Here is a 23330-nt window from a genome sequence, read left to right on the forward strand (position 1 = left end):
TGAACAAGCTCTTACATGGGCATCACAACCAGCCCTGGGTGTCTTTCATTCTCCAGGATCCAAACTTGTAACTACACAAGGAAAGTTATTCCTGAAAAACGCTTTCCGACTTCTAGCCACTCTAAATCAGGAATGTACGACAGCTGCAATCATTTCAGTAGAGGCTAGTATCCAAATATAAAGAGGAAAATCATTCATCAGTTTTGCATTTAAAGAGCATCTCTCGCATTAAAAAGTAGAAGCTTCTGAATACAAAAATCAGTAACATTTCTATGGCTGTGCCAAAACAAAAAGCGAAAAAGAGTTGGAAAATAATAAGCGTGATTGCAAGGGCACTGTTAGGTTCTGGGCGTCAAGAAACGTGGCTGTGCTGCTGATGCTATAATATCACTTGATTGCTGGTGCCAGGAGTATCAGGGCAGCCTCACCCAGTTCTGTTCTGCTCAAAGCTGGTCTCCTAGACTCTCTGGAGTCTATGGTAATTTTCAGCAGCTCCAGACACAGTCGAGCTTTATTCTGGTGTGTATGTGCCATTAGAGACAATCTTTCTGATGGAGTTGTGAGGCAGCTGAATACAGAAGTGCATGGTTTTGGTTACTATCAGCCTGTTGTGCTGCGTGCAGAAATCTCTTGGGGCCAAATTCGGCTGGTGTATGGATGTGGGTAGGAATCATTTGGCTCTACTGTGGGACTGTGTCCTCCTGGCATACTGACCGTACCCTGCTAGCACTGCACTAGCCAGGCATTAAGCATCCCTGGTTGTCTTCTGGGAACAGAGTTCCCACCTAGAGCCACCGGGCTGCCGAGGTGCCCCCAGGAGGCTGGAGCCAGCCCTGGGCACAGCCCAGAGCCTCAGGCTGCCCTCCCTCACTGCTGGACCCAGTCCTGGGCACCAGCAGGAGCAGGGCCATGTTTTCATGCACATCGAGGCTTAACTCAGGCAGAACTAATAAACCCCCAGAATTTCACTCCTATACTCAGGAAAATGATAAAATGCTTGGTAGCCTCTTTTATTAGCCTGTTTTCTAGTGTGCCAGTGCTTACAGTCTTTCAAATGTTTCATCTGCAAGAGCTTGTGTTCTGCTCTGCTTCTTGTCGTCAGGCTAATAGGTTAGTTAAAGGAAAACGTATCCTGAAGCAGAAATAGCTGTCTCCTCTAGAGGACAGTTAAATTCTTGCAGTGGCGTGGTGATCTCACACTATGCAAGCAGGGAAGTCCTGTGGCAGCAATCTCCTTCTGAGGTCAGGGATGCTAGCAAGAAAAAGGCTGAGCATCAGAAAAGTAGGCTTTACAGAATGGCTTGGTAAAACTCCTGAACTCCATGTTTTCCAAGTGCCCGTGTTTCACCTCAACATTATTGTAGCCTTCCCTAAAGGATAAAATACTAAACACTTCAGATTGTTATGACCATTGCTTGCTCCACTTTAGAAACACCTTCTGGTTTCTGGTAGTTTTGCTTGGTATTTGCAGCAGCCCTATTAGGCATGTTTGGCACTCCTACAAGCCCTCGAGCTGAACAGGAAAGCTGAAATGCTACAGATTCAGAGGGTGAAGATGCATTGCAAAGTTAGTGCACCTATGTATGCCTCCAAAGAGAGATGCTGAATAAAAATCCACCTTGATGTGCTCTTGAATTGCAAAAGCCTTCTAATGCAGCCTGTGCCCATGATTTATAACAATGACTCATAATATTGCATTATACTTAATATGATGTAACGCTGATGCAAGATGCCATTCGTGGAATTTCAATGTCACAGAGGAAAAGAGAGGAGAGAGCAATCTGGTCATGTACCTTGCCGTGCTGTCAAAATGAAAAGTATCCAGTCAAAATAGGTAGAGCCTTTCAGTACCTGCTTTGCTATTTTAACAGAATAACTGGAAGAATAACATTTTTATTTCCTGGAGCATAAATATCTCTCAGACATACGTTATTGTGTTACTTACAGTAATTTAATTAACTTTGTACTTGAGAAGACAAATTTGCTAACAGACAACTCAGTCTTGTAATTATAGCCCCTCACATGGAAGTTTGCAGGGCAAATCAGGATTATGCCTTTAAATTAATTCAAGCTTTATCTCTCTTTTCTGACCCAGCTATTATGAATTCTCCTCCTGTTCTCCCTGTACTGCTTGCTTCTTCCTGCAGTGAATCAGCATTTCAGGAAATACTAATTCAAAGAGGAAAGACACCCTAGACTCCATTTCTGGAGGTCAGAAATAGCAGCTCTCCAGTAGGTTTGACAAATGATGTGAGGCTTCTTGGGCTGCTTGCGGCCAGTTCTGTAGGGTGTATGCAACCCCTGCTTTGAACTCTGCCCCTTCCCCTCCCAGTGGCTGGGGAAGTCCGAAGTCATGTGTATGTGCTACAAAACAGAGCCCAGGTGGCTTGGGGAGAGCAGCTGGCCCTAGATGGGGAGAAATGGAGAGCCAGAGCCCCGTCTGGTTTATAACAGTAAGGAAAACTGTTACCTGCCTCACCCCAGCAGTGGAGGCACCACGGGTGCTCATTCTGCAGGAGCCTTTGGCACCTCTGGCCCTAGTCTGGCTGCGGGAGCTGCTGGGGGTGCTGACACTGCTCACGCTGAGCCAGGTGGGAGCCCAGCTCACTGCCTCCTGAGTGTGTGCACCAGCACGTTTTCAGCATTACTCTAGAAGGCTTTCAGGAAAGGGAAAAGCCACGTTTGGTTTTTGTTTGGTTGGATTGGTTTGGTTTTTGTTGTTTGTTTGTTTGTTTGTTTTAATCCACCAATGGCCACTAAAATCCTCCAGGCTTGACATGGCTAATTTTCATTTAACTTCTCAGAGCTGGCAGATGCTCATGCTGTTGCTCTGCCAGGGTCAGGTATTCAGTAGGTTCAGAGAGACAGTTGTTGACACCATGGACAGCAGAGGTAAAATAAGACTATTAAAGTGGAAAGTCTTGAATTGAGACCTCCAAAAAGTCTGGATCGCTTTTCCTGGTGTCTCTTTGCTGGTTTACACTATGAAGTCCTTCCCATACCCAGTTGCCCTGGCAAGACCACCTCCTACTGCAGAGTAAAGTCTGTCATCTCTTGCTCACCAAGATGGGACAGATGAATTGACTGGTGTTTACTACATACCAACATGTGTTTGATTCACCAGGGTGCATCCTGAATTACCTGCATCTAGAGTCATTCTAAAAAGTACCTTTTCACAGGTCAGCCGTGAGCACCTGGGGGACTGGGGCACAGCACAGGGTGTTGTTTCACATTTCAAGACCAAAGAAGCAGAAGGGGCAGACTTTTGAACAAAGTAGCGGTGCCTACAGGTGAAGATAACAAATCAATGAGAACTGAACATCCAGTTTATTTTTGGAAGCCCGGTAGGTGCCAGTCTGTCTCCTAGGTGCATAAATATCATCAAAAACCTAGCCATGGGCAAGTAAAACTAGACAAGAATTTATAGCCCAGAGGAAAGCCACCAAGAATAGATTGTGCAGAGGCTGATAAGATCCATATTGCTCCAAAAGGGAGAGTACCACCTCAAAACAAGACAGTCTTTGTTGTGAAAGGGTTAGGTTGTGAGACCCAGCTTGCCAAATATCTGTAATGGCCTCCCTCTGCCAATTGTCTGTAAATAGCATGATCTTTCACATGAGAGCAAAGCCTGAAAGGAATCTCTCTAGCAAAAACATCATTTATTCATTCTCTGCAGGTTGGTGGAGTAACATGCCTCTTCTCAGTCATGTTACTCTTTCTTTGTTCAAACAAAGATCAGTAATTTTTCTCTGTAAGGGATGCAGGAAGAAGCGTAGAAATATCTCTAGATCAGAACAGTTCCTGAGCCTGCTGGAGAAATGGCAGATCGCCAGAGATAGCACAGCCACTGTTCTCCCAGATAACAATGCGCAGAGCTGAATCTTCCAGGCATATTCTTTTAGGACAGCAAATTGTGCACATCTAGGTGAGAAACACAAGGAGCTCACGTCCTCCAGGGAGGCTGCTGAATGCTCTGCCTTCCCACCAGCCACCTCCAGGGCCTCCTCCCTACTCCATACCTGGGAGATAATGGAGCCAAAGATACAATGAAATACTAAAATAAACTTTTTTTTTTTTGTCTATATCTTTGAACATCACATTTGAAATAATTTTCCAAGACAGAAGCTACTTCCATCTGTATTTGCAGTCCTCATAGGCTGGTGTGTCATTTCTTGGGAATGTTTTACTGACGTCACCTACCAAATAAAAGCAGACCTTTCAGGAAAGTAGCTCTCCCACAAAGGTGAAACTCCTATGCTGTTATTCATTCCTGTGGATTTGTACTTGTCTAGCAGAGCAGACTGTGGGCCTTGATGTCCTACCAGGCTCTACAGTATGCGCCTTTGTGCTACCAGAAGCCAAGTAATAAAGTCAGTGAGTCTGAGATAATTTGATTCACAAATATTAAAGGTCAGTCCCTGAGTTATGCTCAGAGTTCAGTGCTAATTCTGCTACGGTTTTGAAGTACCATGTTTGCACCAGAGAGCAAGACCTGGGCAGCTGGGATATTGGGCAGTCTAAAATCCATAATCTGACCTATAAAACTCCTACTGCGGCATGAAACAAAAAAAGAAAAGGTTAGTCTTTTTTTGGGTTGGAAATGGCTTTTCTCCAATACCATCTGCTTGGCTGCAGCACATGTACCTAAGTGGAGATGTCTCAGAGCCTACAGGTAATTACCACAACAAAAATAGTATCCACAAATTAATGGCTCTTCCTAACTTCCTTCTCCCGTTTGCTTCTAAGTCACACTAACATAATGCTGCAATGAGGATTAATGCACAGGGCTGCGAACAGTGGCAAAGGCAGAATGGAGAGCTAGGAGAGCAGGAGGAAGCGCGCTCACTGGGGAGATGCCATCAGCAAAGGGTGACTCCCATGCTCGCTGCTCAAGGCCATGCTGGACGGGGATGCAGCCACGGCCTGGCTGCTCTGGGTGGGGCAAGGCAGAGCCGCCGGCCCTGGCACTGCCACGAGGTGTGCAGCACAGCACAGCCTGCATGCCTCAGAGCAGCACCCCGACCATCAGCAAGCCTCTGACCAGAAAGCCGGTACAGTTGGTTCCCAGAGCCACCAGGAAATGTGTGTGCTGGAGGCTGCTGAACCCGTCTTCCCCAGCAGTAGCTGCTCGCAGCTACCTGCTCCCAGGCACGGGGAAGGGGCAGGAATGCTTCCGTGCGAAGCGATCAGCCCCGTGCCTAACACTGAGTCAGTCTGCAGTCGGCTTGCTAAAGTATTTTTCTCCTTGTAGAGGTAGTCCTCACACAAAGAACGAGGTTTAAACAGTTGGGTTGAAAATGATCCCTTTTCAAATGAGTGAGAAGTTCATGTCTGAACCTGACGGGAATCCCACTCACCCACACGGTAGCAGGCAAGTGTTTTGTCATCAGAACCATTTCACTTTCCAGATAAAATGTTTGTTTGCTTTTTCTTTTTACAATCGCAAAGAGTAACATTTAGACAAATATTTGATGGATAGATGGCCCAACAAGCGTGTATAACTTCCAAAGGTGCCTACTGCCTATGGTACCATGCGGACATCGGCGCTGGCGCAGGGCATGGGGTCCGGCCCGGGGCCAGGCCACAGGTGGCCACAGCAGGGAGTGGGGCACTTACCTTCCGCCCGGCCTCGTTGTTGTGCAGGTTCATGAGCGTCCGCGCATTCTGCTTAATCTCCCGGGCATCCACAAAGACTTTGGCGAACCCTATCCCGTATCTGATGTCAGCAGAGCAGCCTCCCCATTTCCATCCTTCCTCCTTGTGGTACTGTCCTTGTTTTTCTTTGTCACAACCGCAGTCGCTCAGGTTTCCCTGCGTGCAGGCAGCCGTGATCGCATGGGCTACTCCAGCAGCAATGATGGCATACGTGAACGCCGCTTCTCTGCTACCTGAAATTAAAACAGTGCTGTAAATGCATGGTGCGGCATGGTGACATGAGTCAGAAAAAGGCAGGCAAGTTCCTGCAGCGCAAACATCAGAAGGCTATTATTAGAAGTGCTGTAAATCTGCAAGCATAAGCAGGTCTCTACTCTTCTAAGTATTGATTTTTGTGGATGTTCACTGTCTGGAATGATAGCTCTCCATGAGGCAGTAGGAGATAAAATATTATTTAGACAACTTCATGTATATATTTCCAAATGGTATTAGAAGTAGTCAAACTAAACTATCCATAACAAAGGAGAGGTGGCAAATGCTTTAGGTCAAGGAGAATGAACGAACGAACAAACGAACGAATGAACGAAAGAGAGAGAGAAAGAGAGAAGGAGAGAAAGAGAAAGAGAGAGAGAGACAAAGAGAGAGGGAAAGAGAGAGAGAGAGAGAGAGAAAGGAAGAAAAAGTAGAAAGAAAGAAAAAGAAAGAAAGAAAGAAAGAAAGAAAGAAAGAAAGAAAGAAAGAAAGAAAGAAAGAAAGAAAGAAAGAAAGAAAGAAAGAAAGAAAGAAAGAAAGAAAGAAAGAAAGAAAGAAAGAAAGAAAGAAAGAAAGAAAGAAAGAAAGAAAGAAAGAAAGAAAGAAAGAAAGAAAGAAAATAGGTGGAGCTGGGGGGTGAAATTGCTAAAACAACCAGTTTCCACCTTTTTCAAAATCAGCTCAGAAATATGACTTTGTTTAGAAATTTAATTTTACACTAAAATTGTTTTTACAGGAAAATATTTTTCGAAATATTTTTCTGAAAATACTTTAGCTCAACTGAAGCATGTTTTTCAAGTCATATATGACACTGTTTTCAGCACTGACATTTGCACAGACTCAAGGAAATAGCTTTTTTTTTTATCTCAGAATTTTTCCAAGTATGGGAAAATAATAGACTTGACTTTTTGTAAGTATCATGCCAAAATCCAGGTGAAGTAACAGCCTCACCAGAGGGCCATGAGGAAGTGGTTAAGCCAGTATTATTCTGTGCAATACGGCTATAAAGGCAGGTGTGCATTTGTTTGGGGGAGGAGGGATTCTCACTTTAAGTCTATGATTTAATTGATTTTCTTGAAGCTTTCATGCATTCTGGTGTGTGGACTTCCCACGTGTGGAGCCTATGGGATCTGTGAGGCCTTTGGAAGCTGTTCTGCTCAGAGAGGGTCCATTCAAAACACACCAAGGTTTGCAAAGGTTGCTAATGGATATCTCACAGCCCACTGAAAATTGCCAGATGTCACAGGCTAAGAATCTACCCCTACTCTTATTTCTCCAATGGCTATCAATACAGTCAGGATCAGCCTCTTATTAGGACAGGGCAAAGGGAAGATCAGCTTCCCTTCTCCAAACACCTGCCAGTTGAGTTCTGGCAGACTTCAACTGCTGGCAGTAGTGTGCTATCCGTGCACAAGCACATTTCGGCTGTTTATTGGAATTCACCAAAAATAATCACTCAGAAAAGAAATCTTACAACCACTTCATTATCGGCCACATACCTTTCATATATATGAAATTCTGAATTTCTGTACTTGTCATTAAGGTTCTTTTAATGAAAAATATTCACTTTCTTATGTCAAGGAAGTAAAATGGAAAAGAAATGACACTCAAAATCTGTTAAGAGGCAACTTCGTGCCCTTTTATTGGCAGAGGTAATATTCCCATTTACACCGCTATGCGCTGTGCTTATAATGGAACTTGTAGTCAAGAACTAGATGCTCTCAAAGGATTTCTTGATTTCCCTTGTCAAAAATCAGCCATAAAATGACTAATTGTTGTGACTGTGGACTTTGTATATGAGGCTTTATAGAACTAGGGGGTTATATGAAAATCTGCATGTGGGATAGAAATCACCGGCTTTAAGTATATTCCAGTAGTACTCTGTGTGCCCCTGTGCCAGCTGCATGGGGAGACCAGAGGCAGCCCAGAGTGAATCCACAGGGACCAGATAGGGCATTTTAGTCGTCCTTCTCCAACTTATCCTCAACTACATCCTCACTATTTTAAGTACAGCACTATGAAAAATGCCCTAATAAACAGGGGAGGGTGCAATAAGTAGTCCCAATTTCTCCACTCAGAGGGTTCCTCCCTGAAGAGTCAATGCTTTATGCCAGGTTTCTGTCTCATGGAGTAGCAAGAGTGGGACAGTACCAAAAAAAAAAAAAAAAAAAAAAAAAAAGTTTTAAGTAGAAATTTGCATTTGGTTCTGTTTTTCTTTCAGATGGATGACTTCTAATCTAGCACAAGTTGTTTTCAAGATAGAGAGTAAAAAAACACCGGGAGACTATTTTAAGTCTCTACATTGTAAATACGAAGCTGCTGTTTTTTTCTTAGAGGGAAGCAAAATGCAATATAGAGGATATAAAAACAGCACAGTCAGGAACAGAATCCATTGTCAAGCTTGATCTTAAAATATTTTCACAAGTTACTTTATAAATTGGTCTTGCTTGAGGAAAAAGTGCGGCAGCTTTTCCAAACTAGAAGTTAGTAGATTGCAAAGTAAACAAAGCAAGAGTCTGGAGGAGTCGAGCCAGGTGGGAAGCACCTTGGCACTTGTGCGGTATTGATAAAGTGGCACAGGCTTGTCACGTCTGCATTAAGCTATCTGCTTTCCATAAATGATTCACCTTTTTAAGCTTCTGTAGCTCACGCAAGTGTCAGCACGTAAGGTAGGGGTAGGCATAGTTCATTATGAACATCTTTTGTGGCGCCGTTTTAGATACCAAAACAGTATAAGATTTTTTAACAAAATGGGGAAAACATGAAAACGTGTGTTTTCCTGCCGCTTTTAGATTACAAATACGACTGCTGTTCTGATTTCAGCAGGCAGCTGAAGTGCCTGAAGGATTAAAAATTATTTTAAAAAATAATTTAGAAAGTAAATAATAATTCCAAAATGCATATAACAACAGATCTGTTTATCTTTGTGGAGGATCGGTACACACCATGATCCTAGATGCTGATTCAATGTAAGTGCTTTGTGGAGGCTTTTCCAGCCAGCACCATACAAGGGTGCACCTAAAACCACTTGTGATGGGTAAAACTGTCAGAAGGAAGCAGGATGGCTGCCTGGGATGTAAACGAGCTGTGGAGGAAGGTGAGAGGTGGCTACACCTGTGTGAGAACTGTGATGTGTACTTCCCCTGGTATTTGATGGAGGTGCAACTCATTTACAGGTGCCCCTTCCATTGCACTGCTGTCTGCAGGGTGAACCCTGCTGATACTCCCCAAGTGCTGGGCAGTATCACACCTCTAGTGTCAGCCTTGCAGCAGCTGATGAAAAGACAGAGAAAGCAAAGAGGAACAAGGGGATCCCCAAACCCATCTGTGAGAGCTGTGCCTTCAGCTCCTAAACAACACGGCCTTTCCATAGTCTGAACTGAGCAGAGGCTGAGCACAGCCCTGAGCTGAACTCCAAGCATTAGGGACATCGGAACAGGAGCTGGCAGGCTCTCAAAGCCTGCTCCCTTTATTTACAAGGCTGGGGATCCAACAGGGCTTTCCAACCACGGCAGCGTGCCCAGGTATAAGCACTGGGCTAGCAGAAGTGATGTTCAAGCTCGGTGCAGATGCGCTGGGGCTGGCAGGGCAGTGGCACCCCTGCTCCCAAGCCACCAGTGCCACCTTCAGCACTTGGCTGGGCCGTAGGGTGTGGGCACTGACAACTGCCTGGCTCTGCTCCTCCATCCAGACCAGTCCAAACAAGTGCTTCAGTGCTGGACGAACACAAAGGCTTTTCTTGGCGGGTCAGACACAAATATCTGCCTGCTCTTTCTATTTTTTCTGAACTTACATAATGTATGCATTGTGTCCATGGGAAAAAAAAAAAAAAATGCTCACTCCCCCATGGAGCAGTGCATTGCAGCTCTGTTTGCTTTGATGGTGGGTAGCTTGGCATCCCTGACTTCCTGCAGCTCTGCAACTCCATTCTTCCCATGCAAATTGCCCTTCACAGCACTGAGTCCTGTCTTTAGCCCCTGCACTGGGTAGCACAAGGCAATCCCAAGTGCTCTCACTGAGATCTGCACTGTCAGCCACCACCACGGGGTGTCAGAGGGCAAGGGTGAAGATTATCACAAGTGAGTGAAAACATAAATATTACCAGCACAGGTGGCTCCCCTGTCACTGAACATAACTATATGGAACTCATACATAGCTTGGAGCATTAATCCTGCAAGCAATCACATGAACATCTTTGCTCTTGTGTTTAAGTGTTGGCAGGATTGAGCTTTGGCTGGTCAGCAAGCACCTGTGTACTGGCTGCAAGGAGGGCTCTGCATCCTGGTATTAATTCAGCCACCTTAAATTTTTTACATTTAATCTGAAAATGTCACAATTTATTAAAAACTTTGTTCATGTTGATTACAAATGAGAACTTGGATTTAAGAAGAAGCAAAATAACTTGGTGGAGCATCAGAAACAGGGTGTAAGCCTGCAAGATACAGAGCAGATTTGATTTCAGCAAGGCAACAAGTGCTCAGCCATTTGGTACCTCTCAGGATCTAAGCATGTTGCTAAACAGCTTGGCCCGTCTCATAAATTGACTGAGCTGTGAAATGAAAAAGACAAATTTCTATTTATCTCACCTGAAAACCTGGGTTATATTTTCTGCTATTTAAAGCCAAAGGGTCAAAGAGGGAGTTATCTGCAGTGACATGAGCTGAAATATGATTGTGAAAATATAAAGATGGAAAATACAACGTACCTTGCCAATTATGTGCCACAGCTAGCATTACTTCACATCCCTCTGTAGAGGTCATAACTCATACCTAGTTAGAACGAAGAACAGAATTCTTCCTCTGCCTACTTTGGGGTGTGCCGTCTCCTTTCTTGGTAGACTATGGAGTTGTTTATAATTCGGAGACTGTTTTTTTTTTTTTGGTTAGTTGGTTTTTGTTTGTTTGTTTTGTTTTGTTTTGTAATTTTTATTTAACCTAGCATGTGTGATTAATAAAAATGGTTGCTTAAATATCATTGAAATATCCCCCTTCCATTTTTCTCCTCCCTCCTGTAGTGACTCAGAGCTTTGAGGGGTTCGTACTGTCTTGAAACAAAAACGACTGTTCCCTATAAAACATGGAAGTACCTTCTCTGAAAAGATTAGCACCCATACATTAAATTAGTAGAGTTGCTCTAAAAACATTTGAGACTTTGAGGGTCACTGTTGTCATCACCACAGGACATTCTTAAACAGAAAGCAGCCCATATATAGTGACTTTTTTTTTTAAATACCCTCTTTAAGGTTGTAAAGTTACTACTCAATGTATATACACTGCAAAAAAAATCACAGCAAGTATTCTGGAGCTCAAACGATGGTTTCCCTTTTTCAGATGGCTTTGATCCCTCCATGCCAGTGCGTTGCTTTGGAAAAGCCCACGTACTGACCCTGCAGTAGGAGAGAGCTCTTCTATCTCTCTAGTGAAATGTAATCTTTTTGTTTCTCTGAAACATGTACTCACAAGACACATCTGAAGGCAGGTATGAAAACCTTCTGATGGGAATTCCAACTACAGTGACCTTGGGGCAATGTTTTATCTTACTGTGACAGTCCCTGCTTAGAAAGATTGACTTTTTGGCATAGAGCAGCATGCTGGGTTTTGGATGTTCAGGCCATATTTCAGCCTAGCCTCTATTTTGCCTGCAAATAACTGTTCTTGTGCAAGATATTTACATTGAAAAGTGGTTGGAAGAGTTGGAAACTTAGCACAGAAATGCAAATCCTTGCCCTATTTGAGTAGATAACAAGACTCCTGTTAATTACAGCAGTATTTCTTTTCTGTATATCTCAGGGTTTTCTTAATGCTGATCAGAATTTATCGCTCTCTCTTTTAGATATTGGCCACGCTGCATAGTACAGCACCACTTAGAGCATGTGCAATATGAAAACGACAAGCATATTCATGTTGGTTTGCCTGTGGTTATTTCCCTGGTCTGCTATTTTGTAATTCAGAGAGAATCAGACTGTTTAAAACCTGACAAAAGAGACTACACCAGTACTTAAAATCAGAAAGCTCTAGACAGTGATTGAACATGGAAACCCTTTTTGAACACACCTGTACTGGGATCTTTTCAAAAGTTTTTTGTCTTTATAACAATAACAAAATTAGATTTTACAGTGTTATGTATCTGTTAGCTAGGCCAGACCAGGCTACACAGGAGAACGAGCTAGAACTCGTTCTCTATGCACATGAGCAAAGGAGATGCTTCCAGCTGGTAGCTACCGAGCAAGCCTGTTAGAGGCTGCCTTGTGGGATGGTTGTAATTTGTTTCAGTAAGTGAGAGTGGAAACGTCCCCTCTTCCTTCACGCTTATTTTAATATAGGGAAAGTAAGTCACTGCTGAATTTGGACCAGTGAGCAGTGCAGAGCTAAATTTGGAGCATATACAGGAAAGTTAACAAGCTCTTCAGTTCTAAGGTGTACATCTGGATACATCTGCAGTGATCCCTGAGTCCAGGCAAGTGCACAGCGCTGGGCTGCCTGCTGCACTCAGAATTTTTAAGGGCAGTTTGTTCACATGGATTCTTCTTTTGCTTTCAGCTTTACTGGCATGAGTAATGTCAGATGGGTGGAGGTATTAAGGGGGTTATACTGAAAAGCTGTTGATGTAAAAGAAACCAAGAAGTGATGGATTTTAGAAAGACCTGGATGAATACTTGGCTGAAACCAGTTTTGCTGTAATGTTCTTCAGGGACCACTACATGTCTTCATAGCCCTCAGATGATCGGCTGTATCATCATCAAATCGGCTGTATGCCCTTCATCCTTTCCCATGCAGGGTCCATGACAGCTTCTGCAAGGCTGCACTGCCTTTCTTCTCAGAGATCTGCACTGAAATGAGTTTCCACTTCACTGTATCTCTTTGTAGAGATGCAGTCAAATAGTCTGTATTATTTCTACTTGGATTTTTTTCCTATGAGTCTCATTGAATAGTGGCAGTGAAGCTCCATTGTGACAAAAAGACAGATCTGTATTTTTGCCCTCTAGATGCCATGAAAAGTATGGGCATCCTGAAGTAATTATTTGAGATAATTATGCCCTGCTAGTACCTTGGCCTATCACTGCCACAGCCGGTGAAGTTCCTGCTGACCACCTGGCTGCACGCTGCAGGATGCTCTTTGCCATAGCACCTGCTCTTTCTGTGGTCCACCAGAGCCCAGATCTGATGGTCTGATTCTGTCAAAGGCTTCTCTGGTTGCTCGGATGTTCAGGCTTGAAGCACAAGGGGTGGGTGGGGGTTCTTTGGCCTATCTTGCTTCAAAATCTGGGGTTTTGATTGCGGCTGGCTTTGGGAACAGAAGTGCTGACCACCGTAACAAATGTGTCTGGTTTTAAAAGTGTCCATAATTGCCATGTTGCGTCATCTCCATGGTTATTTTAAAAAATCTCTTTGTGACTTTACATTATTAATAAGGTTTCTACAGAATTGTCTAGAAAAAAAAAATCCTTGTGTTAATCTTGTTTGCAGTTTTATAATTTCTGCTGTAACTGGACCAAGCCTAGAGTAAACTGATGTCATTTTTACTGTTACTTCTCTTCATGTTACTGGCACTACTGTCACCAGCTGTCACGATAAGATATCCACAGCATATTAGTAGGGAAGAATCTCTCTTTTGAATGACAAACCAGATAAAATGACACAAGAACCGGTGTATATGCTGTGCACTAGTTGGAAGCAGGCTATAATGAGTTGGGACACTCAGTCTGTGATCACAAATCGGCTGTATGAAGCATGGATGAGTTTAAATGATTGCAAGTTCTACAACTACATTATCACTGGGAGACAGATTAAATGTAAATTTGTTAAAATACGTACCCACACGTGCTACCGAGAAGAAAAGGAAAATTTTGTTTGATGCTTTCCTTCTACAGACTTCAAAGTGTTTCCCCAAGGCTAGAAGCCCTATTGCCATGTTAAAAAAAAAAAAAAAAAAAAAAAAAAGGGGGAAAAGAGAAAAAGAGAGGAGGAAAGGAGAGTGACAGGGTCCTTCAACCCCGCGTCAGCAAAGCCACTGGGAGAAATTAGGCCTCCTGAATCACCCCACAGTGTCAATGAGAGAATTTAAATAATTTGGGTGCATTTGCACAACATTCATAAACTAGATCACCCAGTAAAAAAGCAATGAAACCTGTTTTCAAAGAGACTTAGCTTGGTGTGCCATCAAAATCATGGGCTGGGAAATAGTTCCCAAGAATATGTGGTATCCAGGGTAACTTATTTGTATGGGCTAACACACGCAAATCCTATTAGCATAAGAGTTACTTAAGCACATCCTCCCAAATTGATATTAGAATTTGCCAGTTGCACGCGCTCAGCAGCGCAGCGGCAAGGCGAGCCGCATTACTGTCATTCTGAAGTCATCCCCTAATCATAGAGCAAGCACAGCAGTGCTGCTTGAGTCCGAGCACCGCTGCCTAACAGGAAAAGAGGAATGAGGTCATGTAGCCCCCGACTCCATCGCCCGTGGCCAGACAAAGGTGCCCTGCAAGCTTCCAAGGGATCACTGTAAGGATGCGACTGAGCAGGAAATATAAGCAGCCTCTGAAGACTATAAAAGTAGTAATGCACTGCTGTTTGAATAGTATATTGCAGTACACGCTGTGTCAGAGGACTGAGAAGCTAGATCTGTTGCTATTAATTAAAAAAAAACGGCGGGGGTACAGTATCTTTACCCTAATGATGACCCAGTTTGTTCTTCTGCAAACTAAACATCAAACACATCTGATAGGGTATACAGCTCTTCCTGCCACAACCTGCTTAGGGTAAGGGATATTGGCCTGATCTCCTGTTTCTGGACACCACATTTGTATTCTGGCTTTGTGGCATGCGGGTGTTACCTTTTTAACCAGATGCAAGTACTAGTCCCTGTTCTGTGAATGGTAACCCAGAGCACAACTCTACACAGAGATCTTAGGGGAGGAGAGGGAAATCAAGGAAAGGTGCTTTTTCCTAACAGCCACAGAAAGACGAGCTGTGTCAGATATTCTAGGTCTCTGTACATGCCGATAGACAAGAAGCAGAGGAACAAGGAGACAACCTGAACCAAGCTGTTACACTGTAGTATTTCATGACAATTGAGGGCCTGAGTATTTTTATCCTTGAGACACCGTTGCATATCTTACATGCATGTAGGATATACTATTGCTGATCTCAGAACCTGCGTGATTTTTTGAAGGTTATTTTTAAATGTAAATGCCAAAGCTGTTTAAATTTGAAGTTTTTGGTTATTCTTTGAACAACTTTTATAATTTGGATGATATTCAACACTTGATTCTGCTCTGAAACCAGCGATGAATTTGCGCTATCCATCTTAGCATCGTAATGGGTAGATAGAACGTATTAAGAGTTATCACCTCAAAGACAGATCAAAGTCTACTTCCTTTAATATTGACTTTCTTTAAAAGGACCTAAATATAACCCAGTAGCTAAATAATTCAATTTTGGGAGGGGTAGAGGAACTGAGTGCATGTTTATACAACAGACCACAATAACTCTGCACTTTTATGATTTGTTGGAGAAGAAATCCTTCTCACATTTTGTGCTTAAGGAAATGTTACTCTTAGGCTAAATGAGCCCAAACCTGTCACCCATCCAAATGGACTCTTCACTGACATAAGTGGCAAACACTTGCATGGATCGCTGACAGGAACAGCCCAGATCAAGGAATAGAAACAATGAGCTAATCTGAGTACAGGGTCCATTTTCAGATGTTTCACAATGTCGCACAGTGTGGTTTTCACGTACCCTACTTGACTTACTGTGCTTGATTATCAAAGGTGTTGAAAGACCTGTTACTCACACTGGACTTCAAAATTTGGTTGGTTTGTTCTCTTTCTGCTCCTTAAATACCTCAAGTTATTGTAAAATACACATATCAACATGCACACATGATAAAATGATGTTCAGTTAATGCCAAGCATTCTTGGGCTTTCCCAAGCAGAGTGGCAACACCGTCTCTCTCCGTGAGAATGTGAGGAATGGGGTACTAGGGCCAGGTCCTGCCATTTGTCCACACACAACTAAATGGCACCTGGAAGCCAGTCCAGTCCAGAGGGTTTCCCCATGAGCTGGAAGCCAGTCATAGCTGTTGTTTGGGGTTCTCATGAAACACCCATGTTTTTTATCACACTGAGCATTGTTTGACTGATTTTGTGGTTTTCCTATCTACCTTCCAGACGGGGAGGAGGCAGAGAGACCTGAAGGCTGGAAAGCACAGGTCCCAGCTTCACCTCCTGGACATGGAACAGCGTACTGTGAGTGATCAGCTTTCGACTACGGCTCTAAAAATTGTTATGCCGCTCTTTGGAAAACTCTTTTCCTTTCTCTTTAAGTGCTGTGGAATCAACAAACATTGAGTAAGCTCCACTACTGTGTGTTCCGCAGTCCAAGGGCATGAGAGTTTCAACCTCAGTTCCATTTCCTCAAATGTGTTCATCATTACTTATGCCAGCTTAGTTAAGAATTTCAATATACTTTGTACTGCAAAAAATGGAAGCTGGAAATGGAATCTTCTGACTGTTAGTTGGAACAATCTGTTTGTAAATGCCCTGACATCTCAAACTGCAGCGCACCCATTCTTCCTGGTGGGAGAGGGGTCACTACAGCAGCTACTGCAGAGCAACTGTTCTGTGTGGTGGGTGACTGCTGGACCTCCATCCTAACAGGTACAACCATCGGGCAGTATCACTGGTATGTTTCTACACCCAGACATGTCATTCAAACCCCGCTCAGCATTCAGTCTCTGAGCACTGCCTTTAACCTTGTTCACATCCTTAAGTACGCAGACACAGGTGGCGTGCACAAACTGCCCCTTCCCAGCACCCCGTGGCCCCCGTGTGCCCCTTTTCAGTGTCATGCAGGTGAGAGCCGGCAGTAGCTAGCAGAGAGGCAACGTACCCACTTTCAGCTCCTTCCCGAAGACGGTCCTCTCTCCCAGGGCTGAGCAGTTCCAGCGCCCGTTGCGAAACTGGAACTGGCACTCGTTGATGCCCATCTGGGACCCTTCCCCGATGACGATAATCGCGTCGGGCCTGCTCTGGCAGATCGCCCGCTGCCGGGGGGCAAGCCCCGGGATCTTGTTACAGATGATGCTGGCTCCCAGGGCCACCACCGAGGAAAATCCCCTGCAACGACAAGAGACCAAAGGTGGCCGGGGGGAGGCTCGGCACGGAGGCAGATGCGGCAGCACCCCGCTGGGACGGCTCGGGCAGGTGCCCCCGGCGAGCAGCCGCCTTTTCCCCCTGCCTCTTCCCTCTCCCTGTCTCTCCCTCCGCAGCCCGAGCAGAGATAAGGAGCACGTGGGCTCCTGCCAAAACGGGACCCAACTTCCTCATTCGTCAATGAAAGCGCAGGCAACAGCGGTGCGTGCCCGGGCACGGGCAGCGGGCAGGGGGGGCTTCGCCTCCCGTCCAGCAGACGGAGCGAGGGCAAGAGTCCGAGCCCCCTGCCCCTGGCCGCGCCGCTTGCCCCGCAGCCGAGCGCACCTGGCCCGGCCCGGAGATGCTGCGGGACCTGAGGGGGACCCGACGGGACCCGCTGTGTCCCCTCGGTGGCCCAGGGGCATTGGGGGGTGGGGAGCTCGGAGGTCGCCAGCGGCAGGTGGCTGCGTGAGCCGGCCGGGACGAGAGCGGCCGCGGTACCCCGAGCCGGGCACGGAGAAGGGGCTACGGACAGCCCCGGGTGTCCCCCCAAAGCCCGGGTGTCCCCCTGCCCCCAGGTGTCCCCCCCGCCGGGGCCACGCATCGCCGGGGCCGCCTTGCCCCGCGGAGGCTGCGCCCCCAAGGGTCGGTGAGGCGCGGGGGCTCTACCTGTCTCTTAAAAAATAATCGTGATCACCAGCATCGGGTGGTGTTTTTTTTTTTTTGAGACTTCCCGAGTTAAATAGTAACACGTCTGGGCAGGTTGGGCTGAGAGCGAGAGAGAGCGCAATTGTTATAAAAGGAGAAAAAAAAAAAAAAAAAAAAGAAAAAAAAAAAAGAAAAAAAAAGTTACTTACCCGATCTTGATATACACAATCCCCAGGCTCAGGAAGATGTGGAAAATCCAGCGCCTTGTTTTCCTGTTCATATTCCCAGCTTGCCGTGGCTCAGCCCAACATGCGAAATGATGCCCGGGGTGCGCTCCGGGTGCCGCCGGGTCAAGGCAGCGCGGCCGAGCGGGGCAGCCCCCGCCGCAGCCCCCGCCGCCCGCCGCCGCCGCTGCGCGCTGGGGACCCCCCGGGGGCGCTCACCATGGCCCTGGGCCGGGGCTCTCCGCACCGCCCGTCCGCCGGCTCTGCCCCTCTCGCCTGCTCTTTTTCCCTCTAGCCGGATTTGTATGCCTGTCACACGTAGCGCTTTATTGCCGGCGATGTATGGGGCTGCGGGATCCTCCCGAGCGCCGGCGGCTCCGGGCGCTCCCCCCAGGTTCAATGTTAACTATCTCCCTCGCTCGCTCTCCTTTTTTTTTTTTTTTTTTTTTTTTCCTCCCTTTCTCTCTTCTTCAGCTACTTGGGCGTGTTCTCCAAAGGAGGGAGTTGTCCAGCCGGGGGGGAAGAAAGGCGGGGGAGGTGGGAAGCAGGGTAACAAGAAATGGCAAACGGATCACCTGCCGGCGAGGAGGCTCACAGCGATCCCCCCCGGGCGGAGAGCTCGGCTCCTCCTGCGGGCACGGCCCGGGGGCAAGCGGCGGGGACCCCGCGGGGTGGCGGCGGGGGGCGCCCCCGGGGCTGCACCGACGGGGCGCCCGGCTGGCCCCGGGGTGCCGGGCGGCATGGGGCCGCCGTGCCGGGACCGGGACCGGCACCGGGACCGGCACCGGGGCCGGGACCAGCACCGCTGCTGCGCGCCGGCCGGCACCGGGAGGGGACCGAAGTTGAACGGCGCGGCTGTCGCCTGCTCCCGGGGCTGCGCAGCACCTGGGGCCGGTTTTATGCGTTCGCTCCGGCCCCGACGCTCCTCCCCTGGCTCTGCCTCCCCGCATGCAACGTGCCGCTTCTCTCCCGGGCTTTGCCCAGCCGAGAGCAGCCGGCGGAGCGGGGCGAGCCCCCGGCACCCGCAGCATCCCCGGCGGCGGCGGGGGCACGGAAAATCCCCCGCGCTGCCGGCGCTCCCCTGGAGCGCCTTCCCCACTTATTTTGCCACCGGTTCTGCCGCGGCCAGGGATGGGGCCGTGGAGCCCCGAGGGGCGGAGCGGGGAACGGGCCGGGACCAGGTGGCTGCGGGACGCGGTCGGCTCCGGCCCCACGGGAGGCACAAGGCGGGGGGGGCACCGGGGGCGGTCGAGAGGAGTATCCCCGCTCCGCGTTGCGGGAATTTGCGCGGATACGATGACTATTTTATTATCCACTTGAAATATTTCAAACAGGGAGGTTACCTAAATGATAACAGGGGTGTGGTGCTGGAATTGTTCTGCTGATAGTGTTTTGCTGAAAACAAAACAAAAAGAAAACAATAAAACGTGCCCGGGATCCGCGCCGGAGAGCCAATCTGAAGCCCCCCGGGTCGAGCGGCGGCCCCGGTGCGCCCCAAACCGGGGGGATAAAGCGGGGGCGGCCGCCGGGATGCGCAGAGGGGCAGAGGGGTCCTGGCGACCCTGTCGCGGGTGAGAATAGGGGCAGGGAGGGGGGATCTCCCCTACCTCCCCGTCCTCGTCCCCCCGTGCCCCTCTCCCCTCGTGTCCCTGTGCCTCCCGGCACACCGGCTGCCCTCCCATCACCTTTACGCCCCGCAGCCCCCGCCCTGGGGAGGGGGCTGCCGGCCCGGGGCCGCCTGCGAAAAGCGGAACGCGGTGGGGCCGGGGCGGGGGGGGCTGGAGTCAGAGCCCCCCTGGGGGCGGTGGAGGGCGCCCGGCCGCGGGCAGGTGGGGCCAGGAGCCCGGCGACACCCGCAGAGACTTTGTCGCGGCGACACCTGGCGGGCACGGCGCGGAGCGGCAGCCGCGGCCCCGGCACCTGCGGGCGGCCCCCGGGGCTCCGCGGCCTCCGGGGAGCGAGGGGCGGCCCCGGGCGCACAGGTTGCCGAGGGTTTCGGGCAGCCGCGGGGATGTCTGAATGGGAAATAAATCCCAGGCTTAGGGCACAGCCTCTTGGGGTGGGAGGGAACCCCCCCGAAAAAGAGGTGAGAGGGAGGCAGGAAGGCGTTATTCCAAGTTGCATCTGTCTATCTATCATCTCCTCAGCTCAGCGAGGAACACGCTGTGTTGAGACCAAAAGTGAGCCCAGCCCTGAGATCGTGCTGGGACAGGCTCTAGGCGCTGCGCACCGGCACAGGCATCGCGGCAGCTGTGCGTGTGGGGAAGCAGCCGAACAGGTGGGTCGTAGCCAGAGACTGTCAGGGAACGGCAGCAAATCCCCACTGAGATGTTCATCGGGCTCTTTGAGGTGTCCAGGCCAGCAGTTCAGGCACAGAGGGATCGCACAGCATGAGGCAGCAAGGTAACACACGTTTGTTCTCAGTTCTGTAAGGGAACATGGATGTGCTCCGGGCACTGTCCCCCTTGCACACCAAGCTGATGTTTTCCAGGTGGCCTTATCACTCCTGTCGGTCACAAAAGCACATGTTTTGCCCGTGCAGATGTGAGAATGAAGGTCTGCACTTTTTGCTCGGTACAATGATGCCCTCATCCACCACTCGGGCTCCTAAGAGTTAGGGTAAAGCAAAGCAAAATGCTGCAAGTGGGCCATGGAGCTGCTACTGAAGAGGCATCAGTGGCAGATTGGAGGAGGGGGGAAGAGGGGGTGGATAGGCACAGGAGCTGCATTTTCTGCTGATTTTAGTGCAATTGGTCACATTGTTTCAATAGCCCTTGAGCAGAAATGGGAAAAAACAGGCTCAGGAGTCCCATTCTGAATCAAAACCTGCTCTCCAAAGAACAAATCCACTCCCCAAGTTAGCCTGTGAACGCCAAAAATACCGGGATATCATTTTAAATGTGCCTCAGAATTTCAGCCCACGTTCCCTGATATAGTGATCTGTCACACCAAGCATTGCTTGTGAGCTCCCTAGGCTGCAGTTGTGCTTTTTCTGTATTTCTGGTGCTGCAGCTATGGTCGTTTTGTCTGACCCGACTTCAACAGGTTGGCTGTTTAACACAGGATAGGGTAGGTCAAGGCTAAGTAAATTGTTGTCTTAAGGTTCAATAAAAGCAGAAAACGGTAAAGCCTCCTCAAAAAAAAAAAAAAAAAAAAAAAAAAAAAAAAAAAAAAAAAAAATTTACTGAACTAATCAATGACTTTCTCTTACTCTGTTCCTAAAAAAATTGTGACCTAGATATGTGTGAGCGTGTGTGTGCGTGTGCACATGCGCATGTGCAGCATACATAAAATAACATTCCAGTGCAGATTACAGGTAGGTAGTTTGTCTTGTTTGGCAAAGTTTCTAAAACATTTTGATTACCATTTAAAATGTTTGTAGACCTTAAATGGTCCTTGCAACCATGTGGTTTTTATGGTGGTCCACAGTAACTAGTATTTACCTACCACCTGTTTTACAGTCCATACGTACCCAGCTTTCTTTTTTGTCCTTCTATTTACTACTTTTTAATTTCTGCATAATAAAACCAGAGTGAGGCGTTACAATAGATTATTCTATTTCTCTTAACAGCATAGCAGAGTTACAGGATGTTTGGTAAATTGACACAACAATTAGAAATTCATGACAGAAAAGTAGGAATCAGGAAATTGCCTTCGGAAATTAAAATGAACTTGGAACCATGGTCTTCAAGGGGTTAAAAAGAAATCCCAGCACTTCCAACCTACAAGAAGCTGTCTGCAGGTGAAAATCCAGCTCTTAGCAGTATCCGACCAGCACTGTGTCTGGGACTGAACCTGGACAGTCGGAACCAGCCTGCTCCTTTCATAATGTAAGGCAGCAATAACCAGCATTTCTGTTAGCGGTGAGGATCCCCCAGGTTTTATCATTTGGTGCTCTGACAAATGGGTAGAAGTCAGGGTTTTTCCTGCTTTTTTAAGCCAACGTAACCAGGGCTGTGTGGTGCTCTTGTAGGGATTTAGAAACGAACTTTCTTACAGTGCCCGATGTTCTCCTTTTGATAATGCAGTCCTTTTATCCAGCACTTAAAAGGACTCTGCGGTCTCAAAACCTAGACAGTTGTTGCAAGTCCACAAAGCCAAAGTAGCTGCCAACACCATCAGACGGTGGCGGACCCGTTCCAAATGCATTTGACTCTACAAGGGAGGGAGCTGAATGCATCTGGGAGGCTCAGACCCACCACCCCCAGGGATCCTCCTGGTGCAGCAGCCTCCGGAGCAGGTACGGGGCAGCCTGGGGGGCCAGGGGCAGCCTGGGGGGCCAGGGGCAGCTCTTGCAGAGACTCAGGGAGTTGAGAGCCAGGCGGGGGGCTCTGCAGGCCTGAAATCACCACGTCCTGAATGCACACAGGGCAGAGACCAAGCAGCCCGGCTTACTGCCCAGCCAAGCAGGCGCCGTGCTGCGCCCACCCAGAAGAGGGGAAACTGGGAGAGCATTTTGTCCCAGGCCGTGCAGAAGTAGGGCTGGTGTGCAGCAGTTTCTGTCACACGTCCGCCCTGAGCGATGGGGCCTGCCTGCCTCTCATGAGATGCTTGCTGCTATGAGGAAACATACCCTGAAGGAGAGCAAATAGTTTTATTCTAGATATGATCTGTTCACTCTCACCTTTTACTACCCAATTCTTTATTTAGCAGCAGCAACTTTCTTCTGAACAAAGGCCAGGCCCAAGCTACACCCTTGAACCATCCATCACTTGTTGCCACAATGGTGTTTCTATTGTTAATTGTTTGTCAGGGTTGCTTTTTGGGGTTAGGCAGTGCAATGATTTAGTAGGCTAGCTAATCAGCTCTGAAAATATATTCTCAAAATAAATTATATTTTAGAAAGAACGAGAAGCTCCAAAAGCCTGTAGGTCTCGATGCAATCCTTCTGGACTTTTGGACTGCGCTCACAAGGCCAGAGCTGGACCCTGTGGTTTCCTCCAGCTGAATGGATTCACGGCTGCTCCTGCTCTCTGCACCAAGCGAGGTGAGTGAAGCTATGGGGGGAAGTTTGCACAGTGCCCGTCTGCTCGGTGTGTGGCTCTGGTCAAGGTTAGTAATGTCTCATTTTTCATAAACATAAAGAAACACAAGAAAAATATCCACATAAAACAAAAAAGAAAGGTTGTCTGTCTTTTTTTTTTCTTTAAGATGGCCTCTGATAACATGAATTCACAAGGGAGAATGTGGTTAAAAGCCCATTTTGTAACTAGATCCTAGATGCACATACCATCAATACTCCAACTCTGGCTCCCTTTTATCAGGCTAATCATAGCTGCACAGTTTTGTTGTCAAAACAGCTCTGTAAAAGTCAGGCTAGAGAGTCCTTTCAGTAGCAGAAATGTGAGCTTAATATATCAACGCTCCCTGTATTGCAAATCTCCTAACTCCTAAAAGGGCGCTTGAAAATACAA

At 47.4% G+C, this 23330-nt stretch overlaps 1 protein-coding gene across 2 annotated transcripts in view; it reads right to left on the bottom strand.

Annotated features, from left to right (window-relative positions):
- The window catches only part of WNT7A (Wnt family member 7A), a 37841-nt gene extending 18247 nt beyond the window's left edge, over positions 1–19594 (bottom strand). For both annotated transcript variants that reach the window (XR_011812549.1, XM_005016509.4), the window contains exons 1-3: positions 17902–19594; positions 16803–17029; positions 5617–5888 (exon numbers count right to left, since the gene is read on the bottom strand). Coding sequence is in view for 1 of the 2 variants with exons in the window: in XM_005016509.4 (XP_005016566.1) it covers positions 5617–5888; positions 16803–17029; positions 17902–17972 (570 nt within the window). In the remaining variant the exon portion in view is untranslated. The remainder of the gene's footprint in view (positions 1–5616; positions 5889–16802; positions 17030–17901) is intronic.
- Between the last annotated feature and the right edge of the window lie 3736 nt (positions 19595–23330).

This window comes from Anas platyrhynchos, chromosome 13, assembly GCF_047663525.1.
Source record: "Anas platyrhynchos isolate ZD024472 breed Pekin duck chromosome 13, IASCAAS_PekinDuck_T2T, whole genome shotgun sequence".
Lineage (NCBI taxonomy): Eukaryota > Metazoa > Chordata > Aves > Anseriformes > Anatidae > Anas > Anas platyrhynchos.